Source organism: Candoia aspera, chromosome 1, assembly GCF_035149785.1.
Source record: "Candoia aspera isolate rCanAsp1 chromosome 1, rCanAsp1.hap2, whole genome shotgun sequence".
Lineage (NCBI taxonomy): Eukaryota > Metazoa > Chordata > Lepidosauria > Squamata > Boidae > Candoia > Candoia aspera.
In genome coordinates this window covers 270837391-270853194 of record NC_086153.1, presented here as the reverse complement: position 1 = coordinate 270853194, position 15804 = coordinate 270837391, and the positions used below count along the sequence as shown (strand labels likewise).

Here is a 15804-nt window from a genome sequence, read left to right as displayed (position 1 = left end):
TTCCTTCCAAAAGCATGCAAGGCACCTTTGAGGGAAAAGTGCTCAGTGGCAGGAAGGACAAGTTCTTCTGTTGTTTGGCATTTTATTTTATTTTATTTTATTTTATTTTATTTTATTATCTCTCTGAACCCCTGCAGTTCAGCTCTGTTTTTGTACAACAGCAACTCAGGATGGGGACCATAACAGAACAGAGAATATACAGAATATCTTAAGTTTAGTCCCCGGCATTTTCACTGAAAAATAACAGGCAACAGTCACTGCCAATCAGAGCACACAATACTGGTTTAGATGGACAATTAGTCTGATACAGCGCAACACAGTTTTCTAAATTCCAAGTTGATATCATACAGTTGCATCCATCAGCCAACAGCTGTATATCCTTTAACTGTTGAATTTCAGCATCATGAGGCAAGAACAACATTCTGAGGATTTGGGCAAAGATTCAAGCTCACATTATACTGTATCCTGACTTTACATTTTTACCTTTTTATTCTTATTTTCATAATTAAAATGTCCCCATTTGTGACAACAGTCAACTATGTTTCATCATTGCTATAAAATGGACATCACTGGCTGTACCATTAGGCTCAATAATATATATGAGCTGGGTTCACACACTGCACAAAGTCAATACTAAACTAATGACATCTAATGATCCCAGCAAAATCTATTATCTCTGGTTTGTTATGCCTGTCTTGTCCAGTTCTGGAAATCCAACCATGATATTGCTTCTTGCATTTCTAGATGCCGTTCTTCTTATTAACCTGCATGGAGCCCAGGAGACAAAGAGTGTATCCATGAGAGTGATTTGGGGCCAGGCAAAGACTATCATGGGAACAGTTGAGCACTGCTCCTTGTCTGAATTAGCTAGCTCTGGGACTAAGCTTCTCCTTTCTATTTTGTATTTCTAGGGGCAACTTTAACTGCAGAGCTTGCAAGATTTCTTTCCTCTTCTTTAATTTCAGCTGCAAAGAACTTTCTAACAAATGTAGCCAGCAGCTTTAGAGCTACAAGTGAGAAAAAAGAAAGCTAGCATCCACATGTGATAATGCTTATTTTAAAAAAAAAACATTTAAAGAGGTTTTAAAGAACTCCCATGCTAAACTGCAAGGTTAATTATGGGGATTTATTAAGCTCTGATTTTAGAACCTTTTCAATGTAGTAAGGTCTCCCTTACTGTTCCTTGCTCATCTTTTTTTTTTAATTATTCTTTTCATTTAAAAAAGTAGATAGGAAATTAGCATGCCCCAGAGTAAAGCATCAGCCATAAATGTAACATACATTTCCAGTGATGTTTCTGAACTCCACATAGGCACATTTCTGGGAAATAAAATGGCAGGTGCTGCAGACTAGTTATATCTACTTGGCCAGGGAACAAATATCAAAGATTAACTAAGATAATAGAGAACATCCTGGAGCATAGAAGGGACATGCCTACCATAGCAACCATTTTGCAGGAATGCCTATAATTGCTCTCAAAATTCCAAAATTTGGAATTCTGAATTGCCCACCAATCCAAAAAGGTTGGGAATAACTGTTTTAGGCAGCCAGCATAATCTTAATAGTCATAATCCTGCCGGCAGGATTTCATTATAAGCTAAGTGTAATGATTTTACTTTTCACATTGTCCAATATTAAAGGCAATTTTTCTGTTTTTAATGCATAGGGATGCATTAAAGGAATCATATTGACCTTCAAAAGAGAATAATAGGAATGCAAGCCAATTGATCTGTCAAGCTAAACACATCATACACACACACAGATCTATATCTCTTTTGCATGTAGGATCTCAAATTGCACAAAGAGAAGATTACTGAGCTGAAATACTGTATCAAACATGAATGTTATGCTAAATTTGACTTGAAAAATCACAGGGCAGCCAAGATAACTGGCAAGACTCATGAATTACAGTTTTCCCCAGTCTGGTACCTCCAGAAGATTGGGACTACAGCTTCCAGAGTTTCCAGCCAGCATTGCCAATGGCAGGCTGGGAATTCTGGGTAATGTGATGCCAGGATATTTGGGCACATGCCAGCTTGGTACAGGCTGATGTACCATATTAGCAGCAGCTCATAATAATAGATGAGCTCTGCCTTTCAAAGGTTCAGTACATGGGAATGGGAAGGTAGAAGCCAGCCATTGGAAATACTGATATTTGGACCCCTATTCTTTGCTAAGGGTCTTGAAGAATTTAATTAGTCATTGTGTAAAGAGAAAGGTTACAAATTACAGGGCCATTGACCATATATAGGGAATGAAGAAACATTTTAATCTCCTTGTTTTTAATATCATACCAATAAGCAGTAACTTGGGAGAGGATTTGGAAGTGCTAGAGTATGTCCCACAAATGCAAACTTGATGGTCACATTAAGGACAGGTTTAAAACAATGCCAGTTTAAACTTCAAATGCAAGTGCTTCTTTTTAAGGAGATTTATATATTCTCATATTCAAACCATGACATTTATTACTAATAAAATGCAACTCCTAGTTTCCCTCTAGCCTTAAAACAAGATGTTTGAACAAGAATGTGAAGGTGGTTTATAAAACAATTCATAATATGGAAATTCCCTCTCCCCTTATATTGTAACAAAACAAGAGTCATCTAATGAAATGTATTGAAGGGAAATTCAGTATAAACAAAATGTACTTATCACACAGCAGATATTTTTAGAACTCGCTGCCTCAAGATAGAAGTTGTAAGATACCTAGAGGTGTTCAAGTAGGAAGCATACAAATAATTGAGCAAAATTTAAAAACATAGAATGGCTGATTATTTAGATGGCTTGAAAACAGAATTAGACAAATGAGAAACTTATTCTTAAATGGAACCTCCAGATATAGATATAGTAGCAACATCATGCACAATATTAGTGATGTTCCAGAGTGAATGCTAACTCTTGATAGTCAAAATGGTATCATTCTTAAATAACTCAAAAGATACTACCATGCTTGGGGAAACTCCAATGTTTGCAGAAATATGTAATATTTTTGCCATAACAGGCTAAAAATAATAATCAAAATATTTCAATGAGGATCAAACATGATCAGTGATCCTGAAATGTTCAGTGTCTGATTAGGATAGAGGAAGACAACTATCAGAGAGAAACACAATACATTATGGCTGATACAATGGCACCTAAAAGAAATGACTGTTCTGTACCAAATATGTATGTATGTATGTATGTATGTATGTATGTATGTATGTATGATGGGAAATTAGAATGTCAGGATATAATTCCTTCATTTAAGTAATATATAGATTATGAATGGCCAGATACCACAGATATGGAACAAATGCAAGAAAAGCTTAAAATTTCAATTTTTAGTTTTGAAAAAAATATAGGATGGAGTAAATGGGAAGAAAGGGTTTATTCTACTTGTTTTGTTTTTATTGGTGAGCTGCAAAAAGAACTTCTGAAACTGAGTGGCTACATAAAGACAATAAAAAGGTCACAGAGTAAAAGTAAAAACAGCCACTGAGTTTTAATATTAGAACTCAGAGGTAAATGGTTAAATAGGCCAGCAATATTTCCAGGACAGATGAAAGAAAAGTACTTCTTCAAGCCACACATAAAAACTTTCACAACTCAGGGTCACCAGATGTAGGAATCTCTTTAATAAGAAAGTAGACTGTTTCATGGAGGATAGGTTTACCACTAGCTGTAAGTGGATTGCTAATGGAGCCATGAGGTGGAGCGGACAAGGACTGAGAGACCAGGTTCATATTCCTATTTAGCCAGGAGTCACCTGGTAACTTTGAGCCAGTCACACTCTTTCAGCCCACCCGACCTCACAAAATTGTTATAACAGAAAATTGGATGGTGAGTACTTCATATCCTACATAGTTTCTAAAGGAAAGACAAGAATATGTACAGATTAAGACTTCCTCAAGTCAAGCTTAACAATAGGCTTCTGGACAATAATATGAAAGTACTTTGTGATTGCTTTCTTCTAAGGTTTTATTTCAATTTCTCAGTTTAAATCCATGGGATTCTGTAGTACATTCCCAACCAAGTACTAATTAGGTCCAACTTTGTGTACTTTTTAAAAGTTATCCAAAGATAACTAGGTTTCAAAAACAGGATATAAATTAAATAAATCTCCATATTCAGCAGCAGACTTCCCTTGAAAACTGTGGCATTGTGGTCGGACTGTCAAATTAAAACAAAGGAGACCTGAATTCAAATCTCTACTCAGTCACCTAGATGACAGAGTGATCTTGAGCCAGTCATTATTGCTTAGGCAAACCTATTTCATAGGATTATTCTGAGAATAAAGAAAAAAAGTATAAACACTCCCTTGAATTCTGTGCAGGAGAATCAAGTGAAAAGTGCAATAAAATAAATAACATGGAGACCTATGATCAAGTCCCCTCTCAACACACAGAAACTCACTTGGCAACTTTGGACTAGTCATACTCTCTCAGCCCAACCTACCTCACAGGGTTATTGTTTGAGATGAAGGAGGAGAAAGGGGTGCTATATTTACTACCTTATGCTCCTGGAAGAAAGGTGAGATAAAAATCTAGCAAACACATAAATAGAATATGAGATTTCCTCAGTTTGGTGCTTTCTAAATGTGGTATATTGCAATTCCTAGAATTTCAGTGTTGTAACATGACATTGGATGAAGGATGTTTATTATTTTCATGTCCTCCTCTGGTTAGTCAATGTTGGACATAGGAAACTAGATTAAATTAAGTCCATCTAGGAAGGTGGCTCATATTTATTTATTAAATTTATTTATTAAATTTATTTATTAAATTTATACACCACCCATCTCACTATTAAAGTGACTCTGGGTGGCTAATGTTGGGCAGGGAAACATGATGGTGAAGGTTGCCCTGCTTATTATCAAAACAACTTGCCATTTGGTAAATTTCCAATCCCACTTGGTAAATCTAAATATTGTTATGGACTGCCTTCTCTTTCTGTCTAGATCTCAATACTTCTTCTGTTATTTAAAAGCAAAAATAAGAAACATACTGAAACTGCATGCATGGCTAGTTCTTAGCAGCAAAGTTCTTAGATGAGGATGGAATATGGAGAAGCTTAGAAAGGTATCCTTTGGTCATTTGAAAAGATCAGAGACCAAAGAATGTGTCTATAACCTGAGAACAACTTAATTATTTTCTGGGATTTCCTAGCACAAATATTCTGCTGCTGCTGCTATTGTTGTTGCTGTTATTAATATTATTACTATAATTATCATACACAAAACCAGTGACTAGATAACTGAATCTATTAGAATTACTGGAACCACAGAACCTTTTTTCTTCACCCTGACCCACCTGGTTATTGCAAACAGTTTAAGTTAAAGATCCTGTAAAATCTTGCAGTATGATTTATCTTTCACAGATCTTTTCCAGCCCAGAAACCATTTCACTCTTCAGTGCACACCAATCTGGAAATACTTCTAATATCTACAAGCCATTCTCATAAAGACAACATCCAGATCCATAAAGTAGTTTAAAACAGACATCCATGAAAAATAGCCAGCTACAAATAGTTACACAGGCAGACATGGAGGTGTTGACCCAAATGCAACATGTAATCTCAGAAAGAAATCTCATCTATGCAGTTACTTCATTTATGCAATTTTAGATAGATGGTTTAAGGTCTGACTGTTTGTATTCTCTGCTGAAGCAGCTGCTAATTCTTCTTAAGCATTGTGTTTATATCTGACATTATCTCAAATATTGTAGTTCCTTTTAACTATCATTCCATTTGCCCCAAACCTGAAGAAGAACAGTTTCAAAGACATCCATATTTAAATGAAGAAGAGCTGTAATATTTGTCTGGGAGAAGAAATGACTAGTGCTTATGAGAATGAGAAAGCTTTGTAGCAAACAGCGGAAGAGAAATGTGTGTAAAGGGAAGGCCAGATTAGTGCAAGAAGCAGTTGTATGCATATTTTCAGGAATCTGTGTGTAACAGTGGATGGAAGCAGTGTGGGCAGGAGATGGTGTGCTCGTGAGTTCATTGAGGCAAGAGTATGCAGAGCCATTTAAATGTCAATCATCCTCAGAGGAAGGTGAAGAAGGATTCTTCCTGTTTCTCTCCTCCCCACAAAACAACAGGATAACCATGACTATTATCTCTTTGTGCCACCCCCATTATTAATTGCTCCTCTTCCAAAGGCAGCTTGGCTGTTTTCACTTCCTTCAGGAGTCCTGAGCTGGCCAGTGGGGGACTCCACCTGTTCAGAAGGAAGAGGGGAGATGTGCTGCTGGCATCCACCTGCTTGTTAATGCTTTGCAAGGCTCAAGCTGGAGTGGCCATAAAGAAAGGGGATGACAGCTGCACATCCCACTGTCCCTCTGACTATTAGAACCCAAGTCTCCTACCCTCCCTGGTGATGTGTGAATGAACTAGTATGGGGGAGCGGGAAATCTCTGATGTCCTCTCTCTTCATTTTATGGGCTGGGGCATGGGTGAGAATAAGCGTCGTTTATCCAATCCCTTATAATAAACATCAAGGCAACAGATAACGGGGATGGGGCGGGAACCTCGCTCTCTGCACGGCTAAGCCTCACAGAATGAAGGGGGAAAGGATGCCCGGGAAGGGGGGGGGAATCATGAAAAACGGGGGTTGGAATAGGGGTGGCAGAGTAGAGGCTGTTGCTTCCCCTCTCCCCGCTTCCTGCCGCTACAGCATCTTCTTTCCAAAAGGGCCCGGGGGTAGCTGAGATGGGGAAAACTCCAGTACCTGAAACTGGGGGGCGAGGCGAGATGCAGCCCCAGGAACGGGGAGGATCCGGTCGGGGACGTGGCTCCTTTCTCTCTCTCCGCCATTCTCCCTCTCCATGCAAGCGAGGGGGGGCGGAGGGAAGGAGAAGGGGAGGCTGCTGATGCTGGCTGGCAGGCCGGTAGGCGGGCAGGGCGAAGGGAGTGTTCGCAGCCAGGCAGCGATTAGTTACCGGAGCGGGCGCGGGTGGTGGCGGTGCTGGCGCGGTGGCGAAAAGTGGGATGGGAGGGAAGGGGGTCGCGAATATTTCTGAGTGGGCGGGGGACAGAGAGGGCGGGCAGAGGTGACCAGGAGCAACTGCAACAAGCCGCAGGTCGCCCCCACTGCCAGGCTGGAATACAGCAGCCCCGTCACCCCTCCTTCCTCTTGCCAAGAGCAGGTGAAGCTGCTGCTCCCCCAAAGGCCAAGCGGATGGCCTGCAAGGGGTGGGTGGGTGGGGGGGGGGAGGGCAGAGCAGAGCAGAAGCACCTGTGAAGGAGAGGCAGAAAGGCAATGCAGGCCAGGTGGGGGGTGAGGGGGAGCCGGTGGCAGAGAAGCAGGTGGGGTGAATTGCACGGTAAAAGTGGGGGCAAGAACCCGAGCAAGCTGAGGGGAGACCCCTGGGGGGGGGTTGCAGGGAAGAGTCCTAAAAATAAAAGCTTCTAAGAACGGTAAGAACTGCCTACAATAAAGTCGTCATCATCATCATCATCATCATCATCATCCAACAGCACAGGGGAACACTGAGTGAAAGGGATCCACAGCCACAAGGAAACCCCCCAAAGGAGAGAACTCTGCTTCCAGGAAACTTGTAAAATTACTATAGAGGATAACAAACAAGGGAAGTGTAGTATATGAGGTAGTGTGTGAGGTACTATAAGGACAACAAACGAGGGAAAGTGTGGTGGTTGAGGGAGGAAAAGACCAATGCAGCAAGAACAATGAAGGGAATATTATCTCTAACATCTATTTATTTGTTAGATTTATACCCCATGTTCCTTCAGAAGCTCAGTGTATGGAGCCTTCCTCCTCCAGGTTTTTCCTCACCACAATCTTCTGAGATAGGCTGGACTGAGAAAGTGACTGGTCCAAAGTTACTCAGTAAACTTCTGTAGCTGAAGGTGGGTTTGATCCTGGCTCTCCCCAGTCTAGTCCAGCACCTTAACCTAGTGTTTCTCAACCTTGGCAACTTTAAAACAAGTGGACTTCAGCTGGCTGGCTGGGGAATTCTGGGAGATGAAGTCCATGTATCTTAAAGTTGCCAAGGTTGAGAAACACTGCCTTAACACTACACCACACCAGCCCTCTATCAAGGCAACACACAACACTCTACCACCCCACATCTACCACCTCACATCATATCCTCCCAATTACCCTGTGAGGCTGAGATTAAGCAAAGAATAGGAGTCCAGCCCTAGATCACCCACAGAGCTTCCAGGCAGATTATAAAGTTGAACCCACATCTTCCCTATTTTAAATGGTTCTAACTGACAAGAAGGATGATTGATATACTAATGGTTTTTCCCATTGCAGGATTGATGTAGTCTGCACCCATCCTTAAGTTGGCAGAAAACTATAGCAGCATGAAAAGTGCCTTCCCTGTTGCCAATCCTAATCCTGCCTTTACTGCCTGTTCCTTGATAAATAAATGAACAAGTATAATATTTTGACTCATTTCTTTAATTAGGTTCTCTTTATCTAGTTTTAGGACTTGTGTGGAGAACAGATCATACTTCAGGTCATATTTATGCAGAAATACTGAAAATTCAAAAGGGTTCACAAACTTTTAAGCATCATTGTATATCCTACAAAAATAGCCCTAGGGATGTAATCCAAGCACTTGATCCCCAATAATATCCCTAAGAAATGAATATGTACCACTTTCAGTCAAGACTTTGTTATGAGTTATTCTCATTCATCTTCACTCTTCATTTTTGTCTATCGCATTTTTTTGTTCTGTTTTTAACCTTTTTATTTGTAACCACCCGGAGTCATTGGGAGTTGGCAGCATTATTGTTGTTGTTCTTGTTGTTATTATTATTAATTTTCTTCCCCGGTGGTTAATATAAAATGTTTCTCCTATCCCTCTCCTGCAAATGATCTTAGCATCTAAAAAGCTACACTAAATTTATTTTCTTTACTTCAGGCTAAACCTATTTTGAAAAATTTAGAAGATATCTGAAGTGCTAATGCAGTTTTCAACTTCCTTATGCAAAAATCTTATGGTTTTAATATCAGTGTAACAGTCGTCTTATCATCTGAGGCTGCTGGGGACATTTGGAATTTTGAGAACATGTGACTGCCCTTGCAAAATGGCTGCTGGAGAATCTTTACTCATTCACAAAATGGAAGCCATAGGGATCCAAGTAATTACAAAGCACTAATTTGCCAGAATGCTCCTTGCCATCTCCTAGCACAGGATTCTTCTACTACTCTTGCTCACCTTTGTTCTTTTTCTGGGCATGTAGGCACAATTCCAATGAAGCACTGAACTACAACTGCTCATCATTTTCATTTAAGAAAGCTTACAAGGCTCAGAGGCATTCTTGGAAATAAAATTCCTGCTGGACTCTGTAGCATGCCAGCTTCCCATTTTTCTTAATTTAAAGGATTTTTTAATATTCAAAGTTAGATGGTGAATTTGTCAGGCACCAAAGCAGGTGTCTCTGGGTACATTTATGTTCCTGGGTGCCATGTTGGGGCATGTATCTTTCCATATATTAATATTTCAACTTTTAATTACAGTAATGTGTTATCTTCTCCTGGAGCATATGGTTTGACTTCTGACTACCTGATTTAATTACAGAAAGTATCTTAAATTTGTTACAAATGACTTAAAGCTAATGGACTTTCAAGTCATTATTCTTTGGCTTCTATGAATCCAGCAAGCTATTTCAAAATTCTTGAAAATCACTCCAAAGCTTTGGTTGGTCATGGCAATTTCTTTACAGATACAGTTGTAATTGAAATTATTCAACCCCCATTGCAAATCAGGTTGATTGTCAAAATGTACAGACTTTTAGCTGTTTGCAATGAGCAAATCAAACAAAAGCAATTGAAATAGCTCAACACAACAAATGCTTCAAGTGGTGTCCCCAAATTCAATTGAAAATGCAACTTATAATGACTTCTCCACTCTCAAAATTATTCAACCCCCTGAATAGAATCCATCACAACAGCACACATACAGTATGCAAAACAGATGTTGTCTCAAGCACACCTGATGCAAATAAAGGGCTTAATTAGCTGTACCAGGTGTGCTTGAGCTGGAACACATGAAATACCTGAAGTGCCTAGGGGTTTGTTGAGTGTCACGTTTGACTGCATGTTAGAAATACAGTATGGCTAAGTCAAAAGAATGGTCCAAAAAGGTAAGAGAAGACATCATTGCCCTTCACAAACAAGGAACAGGATACAGAAAGATAGTGAAGGCACTGAATGTTCTTAGAGACACTGTTGGAAGCATAGTTTGCAAGTTCAAAGTTAAAGGAACAGTGGTTACACTACCTGGACGGGGCAGAAAAAGGAAGCTGCCAATGGCTGCAAGCAGATTTCTGAGAAGGCAGGTGGAGAGAAACCCTCAAGTGACTGCAAAAGACTTGCAAGACTTGGTGGCAACAGGCATTGAGGTTTCAGTGAGCACAGTAAAGCATGTACTGAACACAGAAGGTTTCCACGCCAGAACTCCAAGACGTACACCACAACTGAACCAAAAGCACAAGAAAAGTCGGCTCCAATATGCTCAAAATCATATAAGTAAGCCACAGAAGTTTTGGGGTTCTGTTCTGTGGAGCGATGAAACAAAACTGGAACTTTTCCGCCCGATGTATCAGTGGTATGACTGGAGGAAGAAGAATGAAGCATACACTGAAAAGAACACTCTGCCTACAGTTAAGCATGGTGGTGGCTTGGTGATGCTCTGGGGCTGCTTTGCATCCTCTGGCACTGGAAACCTGCAGCGTGTGGATGGCAAGATAGATTCATTGAAGTATCAGGAAATCCTAGGAGAAAATGTCATGCCGTCTGTAAGGAAGCTGAAGCTTGGGCGTCATTGGACCTTCCAACAGGACAATGATCCCAAGTATACCTCAAATTTCACTAAGGCTTGGATGCAGAAGACATCCTGGAAGATTCTACAGTGGCCATCACAGTCACCTGACTTGAACCCCATAGAAAATCTCTGGTGAGATTTGAAGGAGGCGGTTGCAGCATGCAAACCCAAGAATGTTACTGAACTGGAGGCCATTGCTCATGAGTAATGGGCTAAGATTCCTCAGGAACGCTGCCAGAAGCTGGTGCCTGGCTATGCATCTCATTTGCAGCAGGTCATAACAGCAAAAGGGTGCTCTACTAAGTACTGAAGATGCTTGCTATGAAGGGACTGAATAATTTTGAGACTGGAAAAGTAATTATAAGTTGCATTTTCAGTTGACTTTGGGGACACCACTTGAAGCATTCGTTGAGCTATTTCAATTGCTTTTGTTTGATTTGTTCACTGCAAACAGCTGAAAGTCTGTACATTTTGACAATCAACCTGATTTGCAATGGGGGTTGAATAATTTCAATTACAACTGTACTTGCATCATCAATTGTTATTTTAGGACAGCCAAGAAGGGCTGTTACTCTTGAGAGTCTAACCTACATAATCATTCTGGGATCCCATGAATGAACTATGTGGTGAAAAGGTAAATGCAATAAGCATGTAAAAAATAATCCAAAAGTCTTCAGCTATTAAAAAAAAGTTGTTTTTTTTGCTCTGAAAGTATAGGAGTTTGGGCATTCTTCAAAAACTTTAGCTCACTATAGCAGCTTAGAAGCAAAGGGTTTCCTAACTTAATTACTTGGTGTGGTCTGAAGAAGTTATTACTATTCAAAAGATGGAAAATGAAGTTGGATGGATATGACAAAATCCTGGACAGAAACAGAGATTGGTCAAGACAAAACTATTTTTAATTTCAGAGTATTTTTAAAGCAGGTTTTTCAAGCTACTTCTAGCAGTAAAAAGCATTCCTGTGTAGCTATATCATATTCTCAATTATCCATTTCTTTCATTACCCACAGTTCAAATCTCAGGTCAAAAATTCCTTGAAATGGGTTCTCCTGTATTCATTTAAGATATGTGGGCTTCAACTCCCAGAATTCCCTGGCCAGCATGTTCAACTAGTTGCCAAGGTTGAGAAACACTGATGTAAGCCATCATGACTGTAATAATCTCTGTGTAATTCAGGAATGGGGAACATTTTTTAGCTGTTTTTGCCCTTCATGGAGGCCAGGGGGGCACAGGTATTGACTGTGATGTCACTTGAGTGAGCAAAAACATTAAGGGTTGGGGGAATTTAAAGACAAAATGGATCCTTCTTAAGCCCCTTGTGCCTTAAATTCCCACAGCAGGACAACTGGCCCAATTTTTGAAGGATTAAGGGTTTCTAAGAAGTTGCTAGGGGTTCCTCAGTTAGGCACAGTTTATTGGCAATAAATACAAGACAATCTTGATTCATTCATTGAATTAATTGCATTATGGAAGAAGGATAAGGCATGTATAATATAGTTAATGCACAAGATCTGTAAAAAGTGAGAAAACATTTTGAGGCAAAGGTGAAAGTATAGATTTGTACTATAGAAAATGCATCTCTTTCCTCCTCTGTGGTAAGGAATAGGAACATATTTTCAAAAGGAGACAGGGCATCAAATAATGCAGATTAACTATCCTCTATTAAAGAGTCGGAAATGATAGTTTAGCAAATAATGATACCAACATGAGGTTAGAAGAGATAATTTGACCCTACTGGGTAAATATAACCAAGGATTACACTGGATAAATATCTTTAAATAATTTCTAAAATTGATGTCGTTCTTCTGTCTCTTTTGTGACCTGATGGACTTCATTTTGCCAGGATTGTCCGTAGCAACTATTTCTTTGAGTTTTTGTAAACTCTTGTTTGGGTCATTACTGACAATATTTAGCCATCTTGTCCTCTGTCAGTTTCTTTTGTTATTGCCTTTGGTTTTTCCAAACATAAAGGTCTTCTCCAATGATTCTTGCCTTTACATTATGTGTCCCAAATAACTAAACTTTAGCTTATCAGGGTTTCCAATGAGCAGATTTTACTTCTTTTATTACTGAATTATTTGTACTTCTTGCAGTCCAAAATCAACTATTTTCTCCAGCACATTTTTCTTCATTCAGCCTTTCTGATGGTCCACCTTTCACAAACACGTTACAATTGGGAAAACCATGGTTATGACATCATACACCTTTGTTGTCAAAATGATGTCTCTGCATGTCAAAATTTGGGTAGATCTGTTAGTCATTCTCCCAAGCAGCATGTGATATTTCATGGCAACAGTCACTATCCCTTTGAATTTTTGAGCCTAGCAAAATAAAAGTTGGTTACTGTTTCAATTTCTTCTCTAGTTGCATTGGGTCGGCATTGCCTGACATATTCTTGGGATTTTTGTTTTTGTTTAGTATTCAGCAGCAGATTGGCTTTTCCACTCTCCTTTCATCTTCCGTAAGAGATAATCAAAGAGGCATTATCAGCATACCCGAGGTTACTGATATTTCTCAGCAATTGTAATTCCAATTTCTATTTCTTCTAATGCAGCACATCTCATGATATGGTCTGCATATAAATTAAACAAATAAGGTGACAGTTTACAACCGTGGCACACTCCCAATTTTGAAACATTTTGTTGCTCTATATTCTATTTTAATTGCTGCTTGGTCATCATACAAATTCTTCAACAGGCAGAAGAGGTACCCCATTTTTAAGGGCTATCCATACTGTGCTGTAGTCTACACAGTCAAAAGTAATAGTATAATCAATATAGCAAAAATGGATGTCTTTTTGGTATTCCTTCTTTAATTATCCATTGGATATTAGAAAGAAGAACCTTCCTTGTCTTTTCAAGGTTTCAGGTGACATCAAATGGGTCATTCAACTCCTCCACTGCAATGTCCAGTGGTCCAAAATCCCCAATTTTAACAGTCTCAATCTCATAAGAGAGCTACTGTGATAATTCATATTCCTAAGTAGAGCTGAGAAATGTTGCTCCACCTGTGAGAAGTCCCTTGAAAGTTTTCTGCTAACAAGATTGAAATGGAGGATGCTACTGGCATGGTACCAGATCCATAAAACAATTTCATATTTTAAGGATGCAAATGTCTCTTTTCTTCATTACCATGATGCTGAAGGAGGCAGCAGTCCTGCTAAGGCAGCACTAAAAATAAATATACAGATTTTTTGAAGCAACTGTGATGTTTCTGCTCAGTTAGGTGAAGATAAACATGTACTATGAAGTACAGGCCTTCACAAGGAATTTACTTGCAACCTGAAAGAATGACCATGGGGGAAAACCAACACAGGGGAGGTCTTTCAGTATCCCAACATCACATTAATTCTGTGCAAATCAGCATAAGAAAATTGGGTCAACCCATGCCATGAACTTCTTAAAGGGAAAGAGAGGAATTTCATGGCAAAATTCCAGAGGTCAAAAAACTCTTCCAAAACCAAACAGAACTTTGAAGGAGCTCACTTAAGATAAGGGAGTTCACAATTCATTCCATTCCTGCAAGTTATGGAGGTGGGCAAGAAACTACACAGGTCAGTGAAACTGTACATTTTGATCTCAAGAAATCTTATTCAGCAAACTATCTGCTTTTTCTTTCAAATATCTTTTTTTCAACCACAAGAGGTAGAAACTTGCTTTAGAATATACTTAAAAGCCAAGATTTTATATGTAAGTAGAATTCTGTGACTAATACTATTTTTTGTATTTTTGTAATATATTGTCCTTCTCGTAGCAAAATTATGTGTCCAGTATATCTTTTTTTTTTCCAGAATAACACGATCAGAACATGAATATTATAGTGAAAGCGACCTAGCAGCCTTTCAGATCTGTAAGAATAATTTTCATCATCTGGAATTTACTATTTTCAGTACCTTCAGTCAAATTGGCCACTGCTGTTCCAGTACCATACCTTTACAGAATCAATGAATACTGGTTTGATGATTTTTTTTTAAAAGATGTGTTTCATCTGATGTGTTATATTTTATGTTTACATGTCTAGTGGTTGTATGGAGTGCTTAAAAGGTGCAATTCATGGAATTACTAGGAGCACCATGAAATATTTTGCATGGTCCATCCAAGTTCTTGCTAATAAACAAAGACAACAGAACAAGTAAGGATGCTCTAAATGAAGCAAGAAGGATGTATCACCTATGTACCTTGAATAAACTTGCAATGAGCAAGTCTTAGCCCCAGATTTTCCTTGACCAGTCTCTCAAGAAAGGCACATATTTGTTCACTGAGATTTTGTTTATTGATAAAACTTGTTCACCGCATCTTTTATAAGAGATTTAGAGTCCCTGTGTATTGCACATTCACATGCTCAACAAATGAAATTGCTGGTCAGTGTTCTGATTCTTCTTACAGAAACGCTTTCCTATTAATGCATTAGCCATTCCATGACATTATTTTTGCCTTGTCAGTTTCCAATTTCAGGCTGCAAAGAAATGAGAAATCCAAAAGTTAGTTGGTAGTCTACTCACAAGCTGAAAATGTAAGCAGAGAATGCAATGAAAGAATGAATATACATAAATATAAATAAATAACACTGTCCTGCTCCTCCTAGTAATTAAATACTCTACATTTAAAACAGAAAAATTGTGATCCAATTGAGTTTGTTCACTTATGGAAAACAACTCACCAGCTGAAGACTATGTAGTCATACAACAGTGATATCTGCAGTCAAGTCTCATTATTTGTGAATTATGTATTTGCGAATTCACCTACTTGCTAAATTTATTTGTAACTGCAAAATCAATAGATTTTGTTGTGGCGCTTTCATTTGTGGACATGCAGAGTGGTGAAAAACTTGAGTCATCCAATGTGCAAATTCCCAGCTCCGGTTTCAGTATTTGCTGATTCAGTGTTCGCAGTGATTTTATAGAAAGCAAATATAGTTGGTCCTTGTTCAGTGACTACTTGTTCATCTACTGTTCAAAGTTATAATGGCACTTGAAGAGGGGACTTATGACCGTTCCTCATAGTTGCGGCTGTTGCAAGCGCATAGC

General features: G+C 39.0%; 2 protein-coding genes across 3 annotated transcripts in view; both read right to left on the bottom strand.

Moving 5' to 3' along the window:
* Window positions 1–6851, bottom strand: part of MAPK8IP1 (mitogen-activated protein kinase 8 interacting protein 1) — a 57485-nt gene extending 50634 nt beyond the window's left edge. The window contains exon 1 of the mRNA XM_063289655.1: window positions 6710–6851. Coding sequence (XP_063145725.1) covers window positions 6710–6795 — 86 coding nt within the window. The 5' untranslated portion in view covers window positions 6796–6851. The remainder of the gene's footprint in view (window positions 1–6709) is intronic.
* Window positions 1–15804, bottom strand: part of CRY2 (cryptochrome circadian regulator 2) — a 115289-nt gene that overhangs the window by 50634 nt on the left and 48851 nt on the right. The window contains exon 12 of one of the 2 annotated variants that reach the window (XM_063289658.1): window positions 15028–15233. The exons of the other annotated variant lie outside the window; for it this stretch is intronic. Within the exon in view, the coding sequence (XP_063145728.1) occupies window positions 15216–15233 (18 nt within the window). The 3' untranslated portion in view covers window positions 15028–15215. Of the gene's footprint in view, window positions 1–15027; window positions 15234–15804 lie in introns of those variants that run through there. 2 annotated transcript variants of the gene reach the window in all.